General features: G+C 38.4%; 2 protein-coding genes across 2 annotated transcripts; one reads left to right on the forward strand and one right to left on the reverse strand.

Moving 5' to 3' along the window:
* LOC114474583 (serine/threonine-protein kinase pim-1-like) lies at positions 1-852 on the forward strand. The gene has a single exon (XM_028464999.1). The coding sequence runs from the start codon at positions 1-3 to the stop codon at positions 850-852; it is 852 nt and encodes a 283-aa protein (XP_028320800.1).
* Positions 853-8,433: 7,581 nt separating this feature from the next.
* LOC114474584 (diablo homolog, mitochondrial-like) lies at positions 8,434-13,702 on the reverse strand. Its single transcript, XM_028465000.1, has 6 exons — positions 13,566-13,702; positions 11,897-12,014; positions 11,682-11,807; positions 10,660-10,770; positions 9,847-9,943; positions 8,434-8,886 (listed from the first exon to the last, which is right to left on the reverse strand). Exons 1-6 carry the CDS (start codon positions 13,700-13,702, stop codon positions 8,681-8,683), a joined length of 795 nt encoding a protein of 264 aa, XP_028320801.1. The 3' UTR covers positions 8,434-8,680.
* Between the last annotated feature and the right edge of the window lie 1,975 nt (positions 13,703-15,677).

Here is a 15,677-nt window from a genome sequence, read left to right on the forward strand (position 1 = left end):
ATGAAAACAACATTCCACCGCAATTCAGCTGTCCTGAGCAGCAGCGAGGAGTTCACAAGCAGATACAAAGAAGAGGAACTGCTCTGTAAAGGTGGATTTTCAGAGGTTTACACTGGAGAATGTCGGTCCACTTCTACACCTGTGGTCATTAAACATATCTCCAAGAAGGACGTGGAGTTTGTGAAAGTGAACTGTCAGGGTAATGTTTATGATGAGATCTTGGAGGTGGTCCTCATGGAGCAGGCGGCCGGTCGTCTCTGCGACGGCAGCTTTGAAAACCCTGCCGTGATTGGCCTCATGGACATCTTTCACCTAAAGACGGAGGTGATTATCGTCATGGAACGACTGCCGGACACAGTGGACGGGTTGGATTACATATGTGAAGAACCTGTACCAGAGGGCCAGGCCAAGGTCATCTTCAAACAGATCGTCAACGCCGCATTGCTAATGCACAAAAATGGCGTCTTCCACCGAGACTTGAAGCTGAATAACATCCTGCTTAATAGGAACAAAGGAACTCCTGAAGTCCGAATCATCGACTTCGGATGTGGGGATTTCATAGAAAACGAGCCCTTCAGGGACTTCTATGGAACTCCAGTATATGAACCACCAGAACATATTCGTGAGGAAACTTACAAGGCTGAGGCTACGACGGTATGGCAAATCGGAGTCATGCTGTATATTATCTGTACCATGGATAGTTTCGATACATTGGTGTACATGGAAGAAGACAACGAGGTGGTGGAAAATGTATCGATGGAATGTAATGACTTCTTGAGCCAGTGTCTGGCCTTGGACCCAATGCAACGTCCAACCTTAGAGGATCTACTTCTACATCCCTGGCTGGAGTGAACTGGTCCTCACAAACCTAAAAGTTGTTTAACACATGGCGGACACTGCGGGTGCTCCGTAGACTCATTAGTCTTTGTAGTGATGCACAGAGAAAACAAGCGACTGGAACAGAGAACGAGCAAACACTGCACTCAGTGCGCGCTTGTCTGGATATAAAGCAGTGGATTGAGCGGTTGTTGTTCCAATCTACTCCTCCCTCCCCGACAAAATCGGCGTCCGCCAGCAGCCGGGAGTGTGCATGCATTCAGCGTTCAGCGAAGGCGAAATAAAGTTCTTCTAATGCCATAATCTATGTTGTTGGACTTTTAAATGCTTTTCATCCTTATGTATCATTTTATTCTATCCTACCTGTGTCTAACTTAGTGATTTACAACTGACAACAAGTCTATCCCTCCATGTGAAAGTGTATTTCACATATTAAAGCACATGTATCCAGTGTTGTATCATATATCATGTAGAACATCATAAGTAATAACACTGCTTAATTTGAGCTACTTTACTCTCTCATTCTTTAAGTAACAGGAGGTGCTGAACATTTCAAGCTGCATTTTGGATTTCATCAGTTCATGTTTTGGTACTGCAGCAAAAATGAAGCAGAAAGCGGCCGCCGGCCTCATTTTATCATCAATTATTGTATATGTTACACACATTGTGGTTGGTGTGAATCTGGAGACGTTCTATATATTTAATTCATTATATAACAATAAACAAACATTTTCTATCCAGACCAGCCCACTACATTATCAGTGACACCATGTGGAAGCTGTTATTAAGTCAGTGATGCTCAACGTGTGGTTCTGTATGTCTCAATTTTAATTATTATTCCCACAGAAAACCTTAAAAGGGGAAAGTTTGAATCCCCTTTTTACCTATTTCTTTTGACCATTTTGCAATTTCCTTTGTCTTTTTTCATACTTTAGCTACCTATTGCCAATAAATATCCATTTTTTTCCCTATTTTTCCCTATTTTTGCAAGTTCTTTTTGACACTTTTATCCCATTTTTGTCTTTTCTTTAAGTTTTTGGCCACTTTTCATCCAAATAAGCTAACTTTTGCCCAATAAATACCACTTTATTCATTTTTTTTTTTACATTTTTACCCTTTTTAACTATTGTTTGCCACATTTTGCCCATTTAAGCTACCTTTTGACGTTACCATCTGGTTCCTCTTGATTTGCCATTTTTGGCCACTCTTAACTGCTTTTGGCCTATTTTATTCACTTTTCACTCCTTGCCACGTTTTTGCCACTTTTGGACCATTTTTGGCCACCTGTAACGATGTCTGCCTCCCCTCATTTGTAAGAAAAAAAAAACAAAAAACTTAGTGGACCGGACTGGCCCATCCAGACATTGTCCAGTATGCCAGACGGCCAGTCCACCTCTACCCACAAAACAACAGTGGTGACCCTGGGAATGAGGTGTTAGTGTTTGTAACTGAGAACACTTACATCGCCTCCTGGTGATGGCTAGAGGTCACACTCAGCTGTAGGGCTCAGGTCCTGTCTCATCACCCAGATGGGTTTTTTTGGCTCGTCGGGGGTGTAAGGAGATCTGACTGCTCTGGTCTTCACCTCCTCTATGGCCTCCTTTATGCCTTTGATAGCTAGTGATATGGCGTCTCTTTTCTCCTGACTGCTCCTGTCTGCTGCAGAATCCTCTGAGCTGCCCTCAGTCTGCCTCTCAGTGCTGTTTATAACACTCTGTGCACTGAGACTGTCTCTGAGCTCTGCATCAGCACCACCAGAACCACTGGTACCACTGGTGTCATTTTCCTCCTGCTCACAGCTGTCGGACCGAGGATACGGCGCAAACTCCGCCTCCTTCTCCGGGCTGTCAAACTCTCCGTCCGAGCGCTCGTCGTAGTGTCTCAGACGGGATCCCACCGCCTCCTGCTGCTGGTAGTCTGCACCCACACCCACAGCTCGGCCCTGCAGAAGGACAGACTGGTTCTACTCAGACCCACACGTGTTAGACGGGACGGTTGAAGGTGGGTCACAGATCTCCTCGTAAACTTGCTCTGAGAGGGAGTAGATGTTGTAGGGCTCGGAGTACGCTTCAAGTCCAGCATCAGCATCCCTACAGAGGCTGGATGATGGGGGGTACACGTAGTTGGACCTATCTGAACTGAAACAACGTGCGAGAGTTGTTGACATTTTTGGCAATAATTTCAGAAATATATTGCTGTCTTGCTTTGAACAAGCCATCATTGAATTTTCGCAAACTTATTTTGTATAGTTCTAGATAAATTTGGCGTTTTGTTGATCTCCATTTACGCTCAGCTCTTCTACAGTCAGATTTCAAATTCTGCATTATCTCAGTCCTCCTCCAAGGTGTTTTCTGTGTTTGGTTTTCTCTTAGTTTTGATTGGAGCCACCACATCTATGACATTACAGACTTTTGCATTAAACTCATCCAAAAAATCATCAACTGTCTCCCCACTCAATGTTGGTGTCGTTGCAAATGGCTTCCATAAACTGTGCACTTGTGTTGTCATTTATGTAACTTTTCTTTAAACACACAGAAGTAGGGGGACCAGATGTTACACTTATTGAAATAAATAAAGTCTTGTGGTGCACTTTCATTGAGAATAGTATTACTGATACCATCATTCAACCACGTTTAATTAAGAAATAAAAAGTGATGTGTCAAAATAATATCATTAATTAGTAGTGACTTGTTAACAAGAGATCTAACATTAAGAAGAGCTAATTTTAAAGACTTTACTGGAGACACTGGTGGACTTTTTGGATGACATGTTATAGGAGTCAAATTTTTATCTCTATAAAGCTTTTTGCTTTTCTTTAATTTCACAATTTTACCTGTGTTACCTGTCACCACAGGAATTAAAGAAGCTGCATTAACTCCATAAGGCCCTGACTTTTTCTGGTTGTTCCTAAAAATAGAGCTATTGCAGTCCGGACCCAGCACACATCAGACCTGTGTCGCTCTAAGATGAACACAGCTGGCTTGAGGAGAAGAGTGATTCTTGGCCTGGTATCGTCGAGGAGGGATGGTTGGTGCAGATTGGTTCATTAGAGGAGATAAGATGGGACCATGGTGGGGTATAGGGTGGGGTGTCAGTCTTGTGCGAGCCAGAACCAGCTCGTTCATCTGGGCAGTTAAATCCAGGAAGGGAGGGGTAGGAGAAAAGCTGGATGAGGTGGAAGTAGGTGAATTTTGGGGTGAAGCAGGTGGGTCCTGAGATGTGGGGGTTGGGTTGACCTCTTCATTTTGGTGATTTTGATTTCTTGCTGGAAGCTCATCGACACCATGTTCTTTCCTTGTTGTTTTGCTCTCCGATGGTACATGTTGTCCTCTGTCTTTATCAGGACTGATAGCAGTGTGACTGGTGAAGTAAAACAAGTTGGATGTGAAGAGTTTTACTCCAGCCTTGTTTAGACACAGTCCATCTGCTCTAAAAAGATGACGGCGTTCCCAAAAAATAGGAAAATGTTCTATAAAATTTAGTGAAAGGGCAGCACAAGCCGAAGACAAAAATTTATTCAGAGATTAAATCCTTGAGAATTTCAGATCTCCTTTGCGGACTGGAGGTATCAGGCCACTGATGAACACTTTAGGCTGCAAACAGCTCACAGTTTTTAGCATTCCTGCTTTAACACCTCAGACTCCTCCTTGGCTAAATCATTTAACCCAAAATGAATCACAACATTTTTCAAATTTAGCGTTATAATAATTATCTAGTCGGAATTATACCACTCTTTCATAAAGACTGCCTTTTTAATCTACTTTAATTTACTGTAAGAGCTCACACTCATCTTCCACTCACAAATCAACATTAATCCAAATTAAGTAGGATTTTATGAAATTGCTACATTTCAAGAAGAAAAGAAATAAAACTAGAACTGCAAGCAGTTATGAAAGGTGGCCAAGCCTTCCCGCGCGACTCGGCCCCCGGGTTTCGAGGAGCCCGTGGAACTACGTCACGAAGGATGACGGGCTCGTGGCGAGCGTCAGGACACAGGCCCACTTTGACCAATCGCGAATAAATTTGAGATATGGCCTCAGGAGGCACCCAAGATCATACCCACCAAATTTGGTAAAAATTGGTCTTGCCATTTAAAAGATACAAATATTCCATTATTGCAGCGCCCCCTAGTGGTGTAATTTATTAAAATTTTGCTTATACCCTTACAGTCACATGCCAACCAAAGATCTCAGATTTGGTGTTGTTAGCATTTATTTTGACCGAGATATGCAACAGTTATGCATTTTTATAGCTAGCTAGAAAAATGTACTCAGTAATTATTCGCGCATATTTTGAGCCAACAAAATTATTTTATCAACTTTAGATCAGGTCCAACTGAAGACGCTACGAGCCAAGTTTCACACTGATTGGACAAAGCCCGAAGAGGAATTTGAAAAAGTATCTTTTTGATATGTCGTGACTTACAAAGAGCAATGTGCTGTGGGAGTGGGCGTGGCCTATCTCAGATGATGAAACTCTTTGTGAGGAACATGTGGATATGAAATTTATAAAGATGTGAATTAAATTGTGAAAGTTAGAGGCAAAAATGTTTTTGCAATTATAGCGCCACCTAGTGGCACAATTTTTGGTATGGGTGGTCTGTGTGGTCTTCTATATCTACCCTGTAAATTTCACTGCCCTCAACATAATAATTCAGCAGAAATAAATGTTTGTTTATTTATGTGTTATGATGTAATAAGCCACGCCCACTTTGACCAATCGTGAATAACTTTGAGATATCGCCTCAGGAGGGACCCAAGATCATACCCTCCAAATTTGGTAATAATTGGTCGTGCCAATTAAGAGATATAAATATTCATTATTTGTTGCGCCCCCTTGTGGTCTATATCATTCAAATTTGGCGCATACACTCACAGTCACATGCCAACTAAGGATCTCAGATTTGGTGTTGTTAGCATTTATTTTGACCGAGATATGCACCAGTTTGCATTTTTATAGCTAGCTAGAAAACTTTACTCGCTAATAATTTGCGCATAAATTACCCGAACAAACTCATAGGGTTAACTGGAGATTATGTCCAACTGAAGACTCTACGTGCCAAGTTTCACGCTGATTGGACAAAACCCCAAGGAGTAGTTGGAAAAAGTAGGTTTTTCAGTTTTTGCGATTATGCTCCGAGAAAAGTTTGGGCAGAAATGGGCGTGGCCTAGCCCAAGTGATTCGGTGCTATTCAAGTAATCTGTGGATATGAAGGTGGCGCTTTGTTATGGCACCACCTGCTGGCGGACATATGTGATTTTTTGCGTCCAAGGTCCCCTGGGGGTTTTTTACCCAACCACCAAAGGGCACCGCCCTACCTTGCACAGTTTAGCCTGCAGCACCACTTTTACCCAAGGAAACATAATAAAAATAAACATAATAAAAATCCTTAAGATTACAATAGGGTTCCTAGCACCGCTGGTCCCTGGCCCCGCGGGCTTGGCCCCCTAAAAATAAGAAAGAATAAAAAGTGTCAATGTATTGTATTCCCCTATGTTTGTGCAAAATGTGTATTGTTATTGCTCCAAAGCATGTTTTAACCGGCCCGGGGCCAAAATCAACCCGCAGGAGAAAGTGAAAATGTCAGAAAACATGAGCCAAATAATTCATTGTAAATTGTTGTTAAAAATATTCAATTTTTTTCCAAAACCCTACATTTTTTCTCAAATTATTCCACAAAATCTCCCCAAATTAAATAAAAATATACATATTCAAAGGACATTTATGTACCCGTCACTTATTGCTAAGGTATTGTTGACGCCTTCCATACTTTGTCTGAATTATAACTGGAAGTGCAAACTATGGGCACATTAATGTTGAAATAGTTTGTTTTCCAGCCTAAAACCTGGGGCCCACTTGTGTTGGAACTGGTCTGTATTTGGCTCATGAACTAACATGAGTTTGAGATCCCTGTAATGGACCTGCAATATTCAGGGTTGGAAAAAACTAGCTTTGTAATTGACTGGGCTATCTGAAGGTTGAATTTGGAATGTTTTAACCAAATTTAAACATGCCTGGCATCAACATTTGATACATTTGCTTGCGTTAAGTAAAATAGGTGATGTATTGCTTCAAATAAGCAAAATGATCTGCCATCAGAACAGGAACATTTGGCTTACCAAGAAGTTTTAAATCGAATAAAAAAAAAAAAAGATATTGAAGTACATACTCTTACAAAAAATAAATATTTTATCAGACAAAAATTAAAATGTCACTGTTTGCAGTGTCTTGGCAGAAAAGGAGAAAACCATGACAATGGGAACGTTTTTGATATAATCACAAAACTGCAACTCTGTCTTAAGGCTGGGCAAAAAAAATCAATTTAATTGATTAATCTAATTTGTAGATAAAAACAATTTTTATTTTGCAAATTTGAGTTTAAAAAAAAATATACATATATATATATATTTTTTTCCCACCACAGTTTTTTTCGGACTTTTTCACGTTCCACTGTGAGCCAGCCCCCTCTTTGTTTACCCTTTGAGTAGACTTTGTGTGTGCCACAGGCATGTTCAATTTTTTATCCACACTATGCTGAGATGTTAAGGGAAGAGTTTATTTTTTTAATTGTAATGTGATATGTTATAAAATATGTAATTATCTGATTTCTGCGAAGCCACTGTGAAGTTGCTGTTGCACTTTTGCTTAAACCTGGGTTAAGGCTTGAAATTGTTGAATGACAGAGCCTCATTTACTTTTTATTTTGGGATTGTTTTATGCATTTTAACTCTTGAAGACAATCACAGCAATAAAGTTGCACTTTTGACAAAATATCTGAGGTCTGCAGTCACTTTTAAGTGCATTAAAAAAAATAATCGTATCACAAATCGAATTTTTCTTTAAAAAAAAACATTTTATTTTAGGCGAAATCATCCAGCCCTACTCTGTCTACAAACCATTCATCATGACAAATGATGTCACAGGCAAAATGTTATTTTTTTTTTATTAAACTAGTTTTGTTGAGCATCAAAACTTTTCCCAACTAGAACATTCCACTCTGTTGTGAGCTGTGTGAGACAAACCTCGCAGGAGTTAGTGTAAATAATTAATGAATCCGTTAATTAACTCACACGTCTCGCAGGCTTTTAGTCACCACAAGAGATGTCATGTGTTGTGTTTACATTCAGAGGATTCATCGACTCAGGAAAACAAAGCAGGGAACAGTACGTTCAGTTTTCCCACGAGACACCTCTGCTTGTTGTTGCTGCTTGTTTCCAATGCACAAATGTTGATTAATGGCTTCTGCATGGGGTCTATTAGCCTGCACAGTGTGTGACACATAATGCATTAAAATAAAAAGCACTAAATAGACTAATACTTGTTTTTACTCCAGCCCAATGAATTACATGATAAAAACAAATTTCTGCCAAGTTAATATTGATTTTTTTATATTTTAATAAACATAAATGATTTGATCCCTGAAAAAGGAACAACCGGACCAGTTCTATCCATATAAATGACAACCTAAAAAACATTTAGAATAAATTAACAAGAAAACAGTATATTACGTCTTCAAATTCTTACGCATCTAAGTTTACATGAACGGAAAGGAGTTGGAAGAAGTATAAACTTATCTAATTCTACCCCTTGCTCATTTTTTCTATATTTCCTAACTTAAACGTTAAAGTCTCATTCACTAACACTTTGAAAACTAATTAAACACCGTATTTAAAACACAATATGTAAAATACCTGATATTAATTTAGCAAATAAATAATCTAAAGAGTTTCTATCTTTTTTCTATTTACAATTAACTTTTTGTTCCAACAAGAGAAAGATATAAATGTTTCAGTCACATGGTTACAGATTTCACATCAGTTTTTCATGCTTGGGTCTGTAAATCTCAGTCTTCTCGTAAATAGTCCTCGTTTGTCTCACGTTCAACCCTGGCCCTCAGGAAAGCTGCGTACTCGGCCTTCCTCTGGATCTCCTCCACTTTAGTTTCAGTCAACATTTTCTCTGTATCTGCACACACTGTCCGTGCTTCCTCCACCTGTGACTGAGACACCTGGAGGTTTGCCCTCATCGAGACGAACGCCTGCTGGGCTCCTGAAAACATGTGCAACAAAGCTTTCTGTTAACTCACTGACAAAAGTCTAACAATGTGTCTATTTGTACGGTTGCCAAAGTACACGTACATAACGTTTTAGGGTTAGGATTAGGGTTAAGTTATAACCCAATATCACAACAATTTTTAGAGTTAGAGTTAGGTTTAGTCTTAGTCACGCAACCTAAACTGACCTATGACTGACCTATCACATGACCTAAACTGGCCAAATAGGGTTAGGCGCTGTGTACAGATAGAATGTCAATATATTGATACGGCAACTGTACAAATAGCCACTGCCAAAGTTCAAACAGAGCAGTCGTAATAACAGCCTGCTTGTATTCTTACTAGGGCTGGGCAATATATCGTGATTCAAGATATATCAAGTTTTCCATTTTGGTAATATAGAAAAAGACAATATCGCCTATATTGAGATATATTTATTTATTTTTTTACAATCACAGTACAAATCACATCATACAAGTATTTAATATTATTCATAAGTACAGTCAAACAATGACCTTCTTTACAATTTTTCCCATTTCTGAGATACATATTTTTATAGCTTATTTTGTAATAAAATACTCATTTTAGGAGTCGCTGCTTTCGTTACTTCTCAGAACAGCTTTGAAATGCACAGTGAGATGGATCACTGAGTTAGTCCTAACACACACCTTCCCCTAAATAGGCCACACTACAGAACTCACTCACACGTGCTGTCCCTTATAGGAGAAAAAGCTAAACGTGGAAACACTTTGTGCAGCTGTTTGGTAATAAATGTGTTTGTACGGAATTTTACATCAGCAAATTGAACACAGAATTGTCTTTCTGGTAAGACTTAGAGTTGAAAATGTCCAGATTAATATATATCACTATTTTGAGAAAAAATGATGAGATAGGAGTTTTGGTCCATATCGCCCAGCCCTAATTCTTATATTTACAGTGAAGTCATGTTTTCTTACCTGAGGACCGGGCTATCTCAGCTGCTGCTTTACTCAGGCTGATTGCATTGATCCAGGACTGTTCGAAACGTTTGCACTCATCTCGTCTCTTACTGGACTGTAAGGGACAAAAAACACAAGATTCTGTCGTCAGAGAAATAAATTCACAATGAGCCAGCCAAGTCTCCACGGTGTGTGGGAACTGTCACGTATATCATCAATTTATTGTTATACAACAGGATTTCTGCTGCATGGAACACATTTCAAATTGATGTATTTAAATTGGAAGTTATTTCCCAAACCCTCACCCTGAACCCAGGCCTAATCATAACCAACCTCTTCTTCTTAGGTGTACCACACTATTTAGTAACACTTTACTTGAAGTGTTATACATAGGATTGACATTACACTGTCATGATTATGGCATGACACATGTTATTATCATGGATAATGTGTCATGAAGGCTGTCATTAGGTCCGTTGTTACCCTAACCCCAATAGATTCCTCCACCTAACCCTAAGGTGTCATAATGTAGTAAAATTTAGCACCTAATGACACCTTATTCATGCTAATGACAGATAATTACAGCGTAATGTCAGCTATATGTATAAAACTTCAAGTAAAGTGTGACCTGTTTTTATTTATAACTTATTTATAAGGCCTTTGCTCTTTCACAAGGGCACAAAAAAAATTAAGAAAATTGTGTTGGCAGGCACGAAACAATAGATGAATTAACGTGACAGTTTCACACTCCCCCCCCCCCCCCCCCCCCCCCCCCCCCCCCCCCCCCCCTCTCCTGTGATATCGTGTTGTGTGACCTCACTGTGGTCTCACCTCAGCTCTCCATCCATTGATCACCAGCAGGAGCAGGTCCTCCTCTGATGGAGTCAGTTTTCCAAGTGAGGCCAAATACCGCTTTTGGAAAGCAATGCGTGAGTGCACAGCCTGTTAACGGACAGAGGAGGAGGTCAAGGACTATAAGCCATCACAACATGATGTTTTTTTTTTTCATTTTTCTGATTTACATTTTCTTTGTTTTAATCACTGTACTTGCTGTTGTTTTTAACCTGTAAAGAGTCTGAGTCTCTGGAAAAGTGCTTTTAAATAAAATGTATTATAATTATGAATTTAAAACTAAAGCCAGAGGTGTAAACAGTACTGATATTTCCTACTCAAGTAGAAGTACTGTTACTTGATTGAAATTTGTACTCAAGTACAAGTAAGTCAAACATAAAATACTCAAGTACAAGTAAAAAGTAGCTCAAATAAATAGTACTCGAAGTTATTTTCACCCCACATGCTTATTTATGGTAATAAATCTTGCCACGGTTCCCTTGTATACAGTAAATATCTCATGTATAAACTTAAAAAGTAAGAGACCAAATCTTGAACAATTGGAACATAATTTATTTTCCACAAAGGCATTTGTATAAAATAAAAGGTTTCTCAAAATTCTTTGTTTTAGATGAAATAAAAACAATAAATTTAATTCAAAATGAAAAAAATTCTCAGGCTCTAAGTATAGCTAAATTTATGATCTCTGAAAATTGAGAAACGTTTAATCTGGTTGGTCGGCTATGACGTGATGCATTTAGTTGTTGTCTGGTAATTTCATTTTTTGTAGTTTCACAATGTCTGTTGATCATTTTAAAACAAAAAAATTATAAATTACTCAGTAATGGTTGAGTGTAGAAATGTCATGAATTACAATACTTCTTTTAAAATGTAAATTACTATTTTTAAAAGTAAAATTACTGATTTAGAAATAAATACAAGTACTCATAAAAGCAACTCAATTACAGTAACGTGAGTACTTGTAATCTGTGACTAAAGTTGTAGAAAAGTTGTGAGCTGACCTTTGAATAGTCTTTGAGGGCGTCGCTGAACGCCACTGTGGTCTGAGAGAGGAACGTACTGGAGCCGTCTGTCACCAGGGAGGCAGCTCTTCTGATCATAGAGTCATATGACAGGCTTTCCGTCTGCTGCAAACACAACAGGACTGGTAATCCATTTATTTATTTAGCAACACATCAGTGCAGTGGCACCTCAATGCTCGGTTTGTGTAACTCACCTTTTTCAGAGGAATACCAAACAGCCCACGAGTATCACTCGGTGAAGCTGTGTTCACATTTGAAGGATCTGTTGTTCCATCCAATTTATGAGCTCCAGTTAATCTTCTCCCAGAGAAGCTGCAGGAAAACGGCAAAGAAACATGTTATTTAGGTCATTTCAGGTACCAAACCAACCAACTAGGATCCTTTTACGGTGGGGCAAAAAATGATTTGGCAGCTACTGATTGTGCAAGTTGCCCCATTCAAAAATATGTGAAAGTAATAATAATAATTGCAGTGACTATCAATAGGTATCACGTATTCATATACCGGCATTCTATCCGTACGCAACGCCCCTCATTGGCCAGTTTAGGTAACATGATAGGTACACCACATGACCTAAACTGGCCAATGAGACGCCACGCACTGTTTTTTCATTTGTGTTATTACGTCAATTACACTATGGACTAACTAACACTAATGCTAACCCAATGTTCTTATAGATTTTAAGCTGTAGAATGTTTTCTGTTGCACTTTTTGATCATGTAAAGCACATTGAGTTGCTTTGTGTATGAAATGCGCTCTACAAATAAATTTGCCTTGCCTACGTTACAGACTAACTAACCCTAACACTAACACAAAACTACAGTATGTTACGAACTAACTAACCCTAACCCGAAACTGCGTTACGGACTACCTAACCCAAACCAGCATTACGAACTAACTAACCCTAATGTGAAACTACATTACAGACTAACTAACCCTCATCGCACAAAGTGGTCACATGACTTCATCTTTTGGAAGGATAGAATGCCGGTATCTGGATACGTATTACGTACTAGGAGACACTTCCTAATAATAATGGCTTAGATTTATTTAGCGCTTTTTTTTCAAGGAGACTCAAAGCGCATTACAGAAACCATTATTCATTCACACTAGTCCCTCACATTAGTCATACCGGTGGTAGTAAGCTACAATGTAGCTACAGCTGCCCTGGGGCAGACTGACAAAAGCATGGCTGCCATTTCGCACTTACGGCCCCTCTGACCACCACCAACATTCATGCGCAATTCATACGAGGCAAAGTAGGTAAATAATCTTGCCCAAGGACACAACAGCAATGACTTGAATAGAGCAGGATTCCAACCTTCAACTCTTTGGTAACTGGACGTCCCACTCTATCACGGTTTGTATGTTCATCATCGGCGCGCTTCAACTGTTAGAGACAGAATGTAAAAAATGGTGGACGGTTGGAGTCTGGCTGTTTGAAGGTGTGGACAGGTGTCTTATATACAGATAACGAGTTCGAACAGGTGCCATTAATACAGGTAACGAGTGGAGGACAGAAGAGATTCTTAAAGAAGAAGTAACAGGTCTGTGAGAGACAGAATTCTTGCTTGTTTGTAGGTGCCAGATACAAATAAATTCTTTGAAAATCATACAATAGATCCTACACTCGTTACTTGTATTAATGGCACCTGTTTGAACTCGTCATCTGTATTAAAGACACCTGGATTGTACACCTGCACAAGACTGGGGATGAACCAATCTATTTTTTTTTTTTCAAATTCTGTCTCTCACTGTTGGCGTGTAACTAAGATGAAAATCATTGACCACGCTCTTCTTTTTAAGTGGGACAACTCACACAATCTGGGGCTGCCAAATACTGTAAATGATTCTATAACCTACCCGAGGAAAGGACTGCAAGCTCCTATCCTGAGCACTGCACTGTTGTTGGTGTGCAGCAGAGAAAAGTCTGTCAGAGTCCTGAGAAGTCCTCCTGCAGCACGACTTGCACACATCTTGCACTGACAAAGCGCTTGCATCGTGAAAATTTGTTGATATAAGGTGAAAAACTATAGGTATCAGTAAGATTTATTTCAGTAGTCTCGCTTCCTTTCAGGTTTCTCTTGCAAAAATGTGATGAGGATTCTGTTCCTGTGGCTTTATATGAGGCTGTAGCACAGCTTCGTTTGCACAAAGGTTATTGATCTGTTGACTCTTGCTGTCAAATGTGCGTCTCTGCCTTTATCTGCACGTCGCTGACATACGTGCAAGTTACACACATTCGCATTCACATATTTGTCGAACGAGCCCTTTTTTTTTTGACCTGCGTTGGAGGTTGCGTCCATGAGAAAGCACAGTGACTGTTGTTTACCTCAAAAAGTACCGTAAACTGCAGAAAAGTAGCAAACACTAAAATGGCAACATCATCATCAGAATCAAATTATCTCACATTGTTTTCTAAATTAGTTGGTTTATTATCTGGACCTACTAACATTTGTGCAATCTATGTTTGTTTCTATTCATCTATTGTTTGTTTTGGAACCAGTTTTACTACAGAAACCAACACAGTGACGCTTAGTTGATCTCTGCCATGAGGTTTAAGGTTTTGTATTACATTTTTAGAATTCAGTTTAAATGTGCAAAAAGTTAAAAGGTGAAACTCTTGTTATTGAAACTCCATTATGACTTGTTTATTAAACAGATACTAGTATAGTTTTCAAACACAAAAAGATAAAAAGGTAATTCAAATGAATTATATTTAAATTATTGGCTGTTATACGCATTAACTTTGCAATGTACAAAGGTTTTAAATGAGGAAGCGAGTGGATTAACTTTATTCTTGGAGAATGATTATAGTTATGATGGTGAGGTTTGTCATGTAGCCATTAGCTAACATGTAAATATACATTATGATTTATATTGATACTTTCTTTAAAATAGTGATAACTATTTTCAATGTCTAGAAGAAATACATTTGATGGTTTATACTGAAACTGATATACATAGATTAGCAGTAAAAATAGTGAGGTTATGGTTAGCAAAGGGATTATAGGGATTAGGAGCATCTTTAAAAACAACCATTTATATGAATTGATTTTAAACAATGTTTTTTACCATGTATATTAAAAGTGATTTATAAAAAATTGCATTTATTACACCTTGGTGTTTTTGTTGCTTTAGCAGCCATCATTAGCATGATATCATGATGCCATTTGATCTGCACAACATGCTGCTGTTTGTGTAAAAAATAGCTGATTAATTGATTGAAGAAAAAGCCTTTAATCTCTAATATAAGTGGAATCCTGCGGGAGTTGGAAAGATTCTATATTTTAAATAATTGATCGTATTGTAACTATTTTATTCATTTTATTCCTTAACATTGAAACATCCGAGGAGCATTTTTTTTTTTAATTTGATAAATGGAACAATGAAATCTATTTGCTAAGAGATCAACCACCAAAGGGTGAGTGAATCCCAGAGGCCGACCAATGAAATGTTTCTCTTTAGAAGTTTCACACAGAGAGACATTCTCTTACTTTTTTTTTTTTTTTTTTTTTTTTTTTAAAAAAAAAAAAGCAGAACTTCTCAATCATCTATACCAATTAATAAGTTTTGAATTTTTATTCAGGGGTGGGATGTACTTCAAACATTAAAAGTGAGAAAATCTGAAGGTAAATGAAGCCACTTTTATTTTTTAGGGGGGTGAGTGTCAGGTTTTTTCAATGTGTCATAAAAAAATATGATTTGCTAGAATCACAAACTGTTGACAAACACACAAAATATGAGAACAAATGCTCAAGATTCCGTTTTGTGAATTTTATTTATGCACAGCATAAAAACAATAATGTAAAAATGTCATTAAATAAATGGCTTTACAAACAGCAAACCTCACTTTTCACATCAGTGGAAATAGAACCAGTGCAACTGTAAACAAAATATATTTCTATATCACTCATGGTACATGATTAGATTCGGATTCATACGATCATCATAACATACAAGATCAAGTTATAA

This window comes from Gouania willdenowi, chromosome 13 (assembly GCF_900634775.1).
Source record: "Gouania willdenowi chromosome 13, fGouWil2.1, whole genome shotgun sequence".
NCBI classification, from domain to species: domain Eukaryota; kingdom Metazoa; phylum Chordata; class Actinopteri; order Blenniiformes; family Gobiesocidae; genus Gouania; species Gouania willdenowi.

Coding starts and splice junctions, on each gene's coding strand:
- LOC114474583 (XM_028464999.1), top strand. CDS start 1: ATGAAAACAACATTCCACCGCAATTCAGCTGTCCTGAGCAGCAGCGAG.
- LOC114474584 (XM_028465000.1), bottom strand. CDS start 13,702: ATGCAAGCGCTTTGTCAGTGCAAGATGTGTGCAAGTCGTGCTGCAGGA. Junction 9,944..10,659: donor TCAATGGATGGAGAGCTGAG/GTGAGACCACAG, acceptor TGTCCCTTACAG/TCCAGTAAGAGACGAGATGA. Junction 8,887..9,846: donor TGAGATAGCCCGGTCCTCAG/GTAAGAAAACAT, acceptor ACATGTTTTCAG/GAGCCCAGCAGGCGTTCGTC.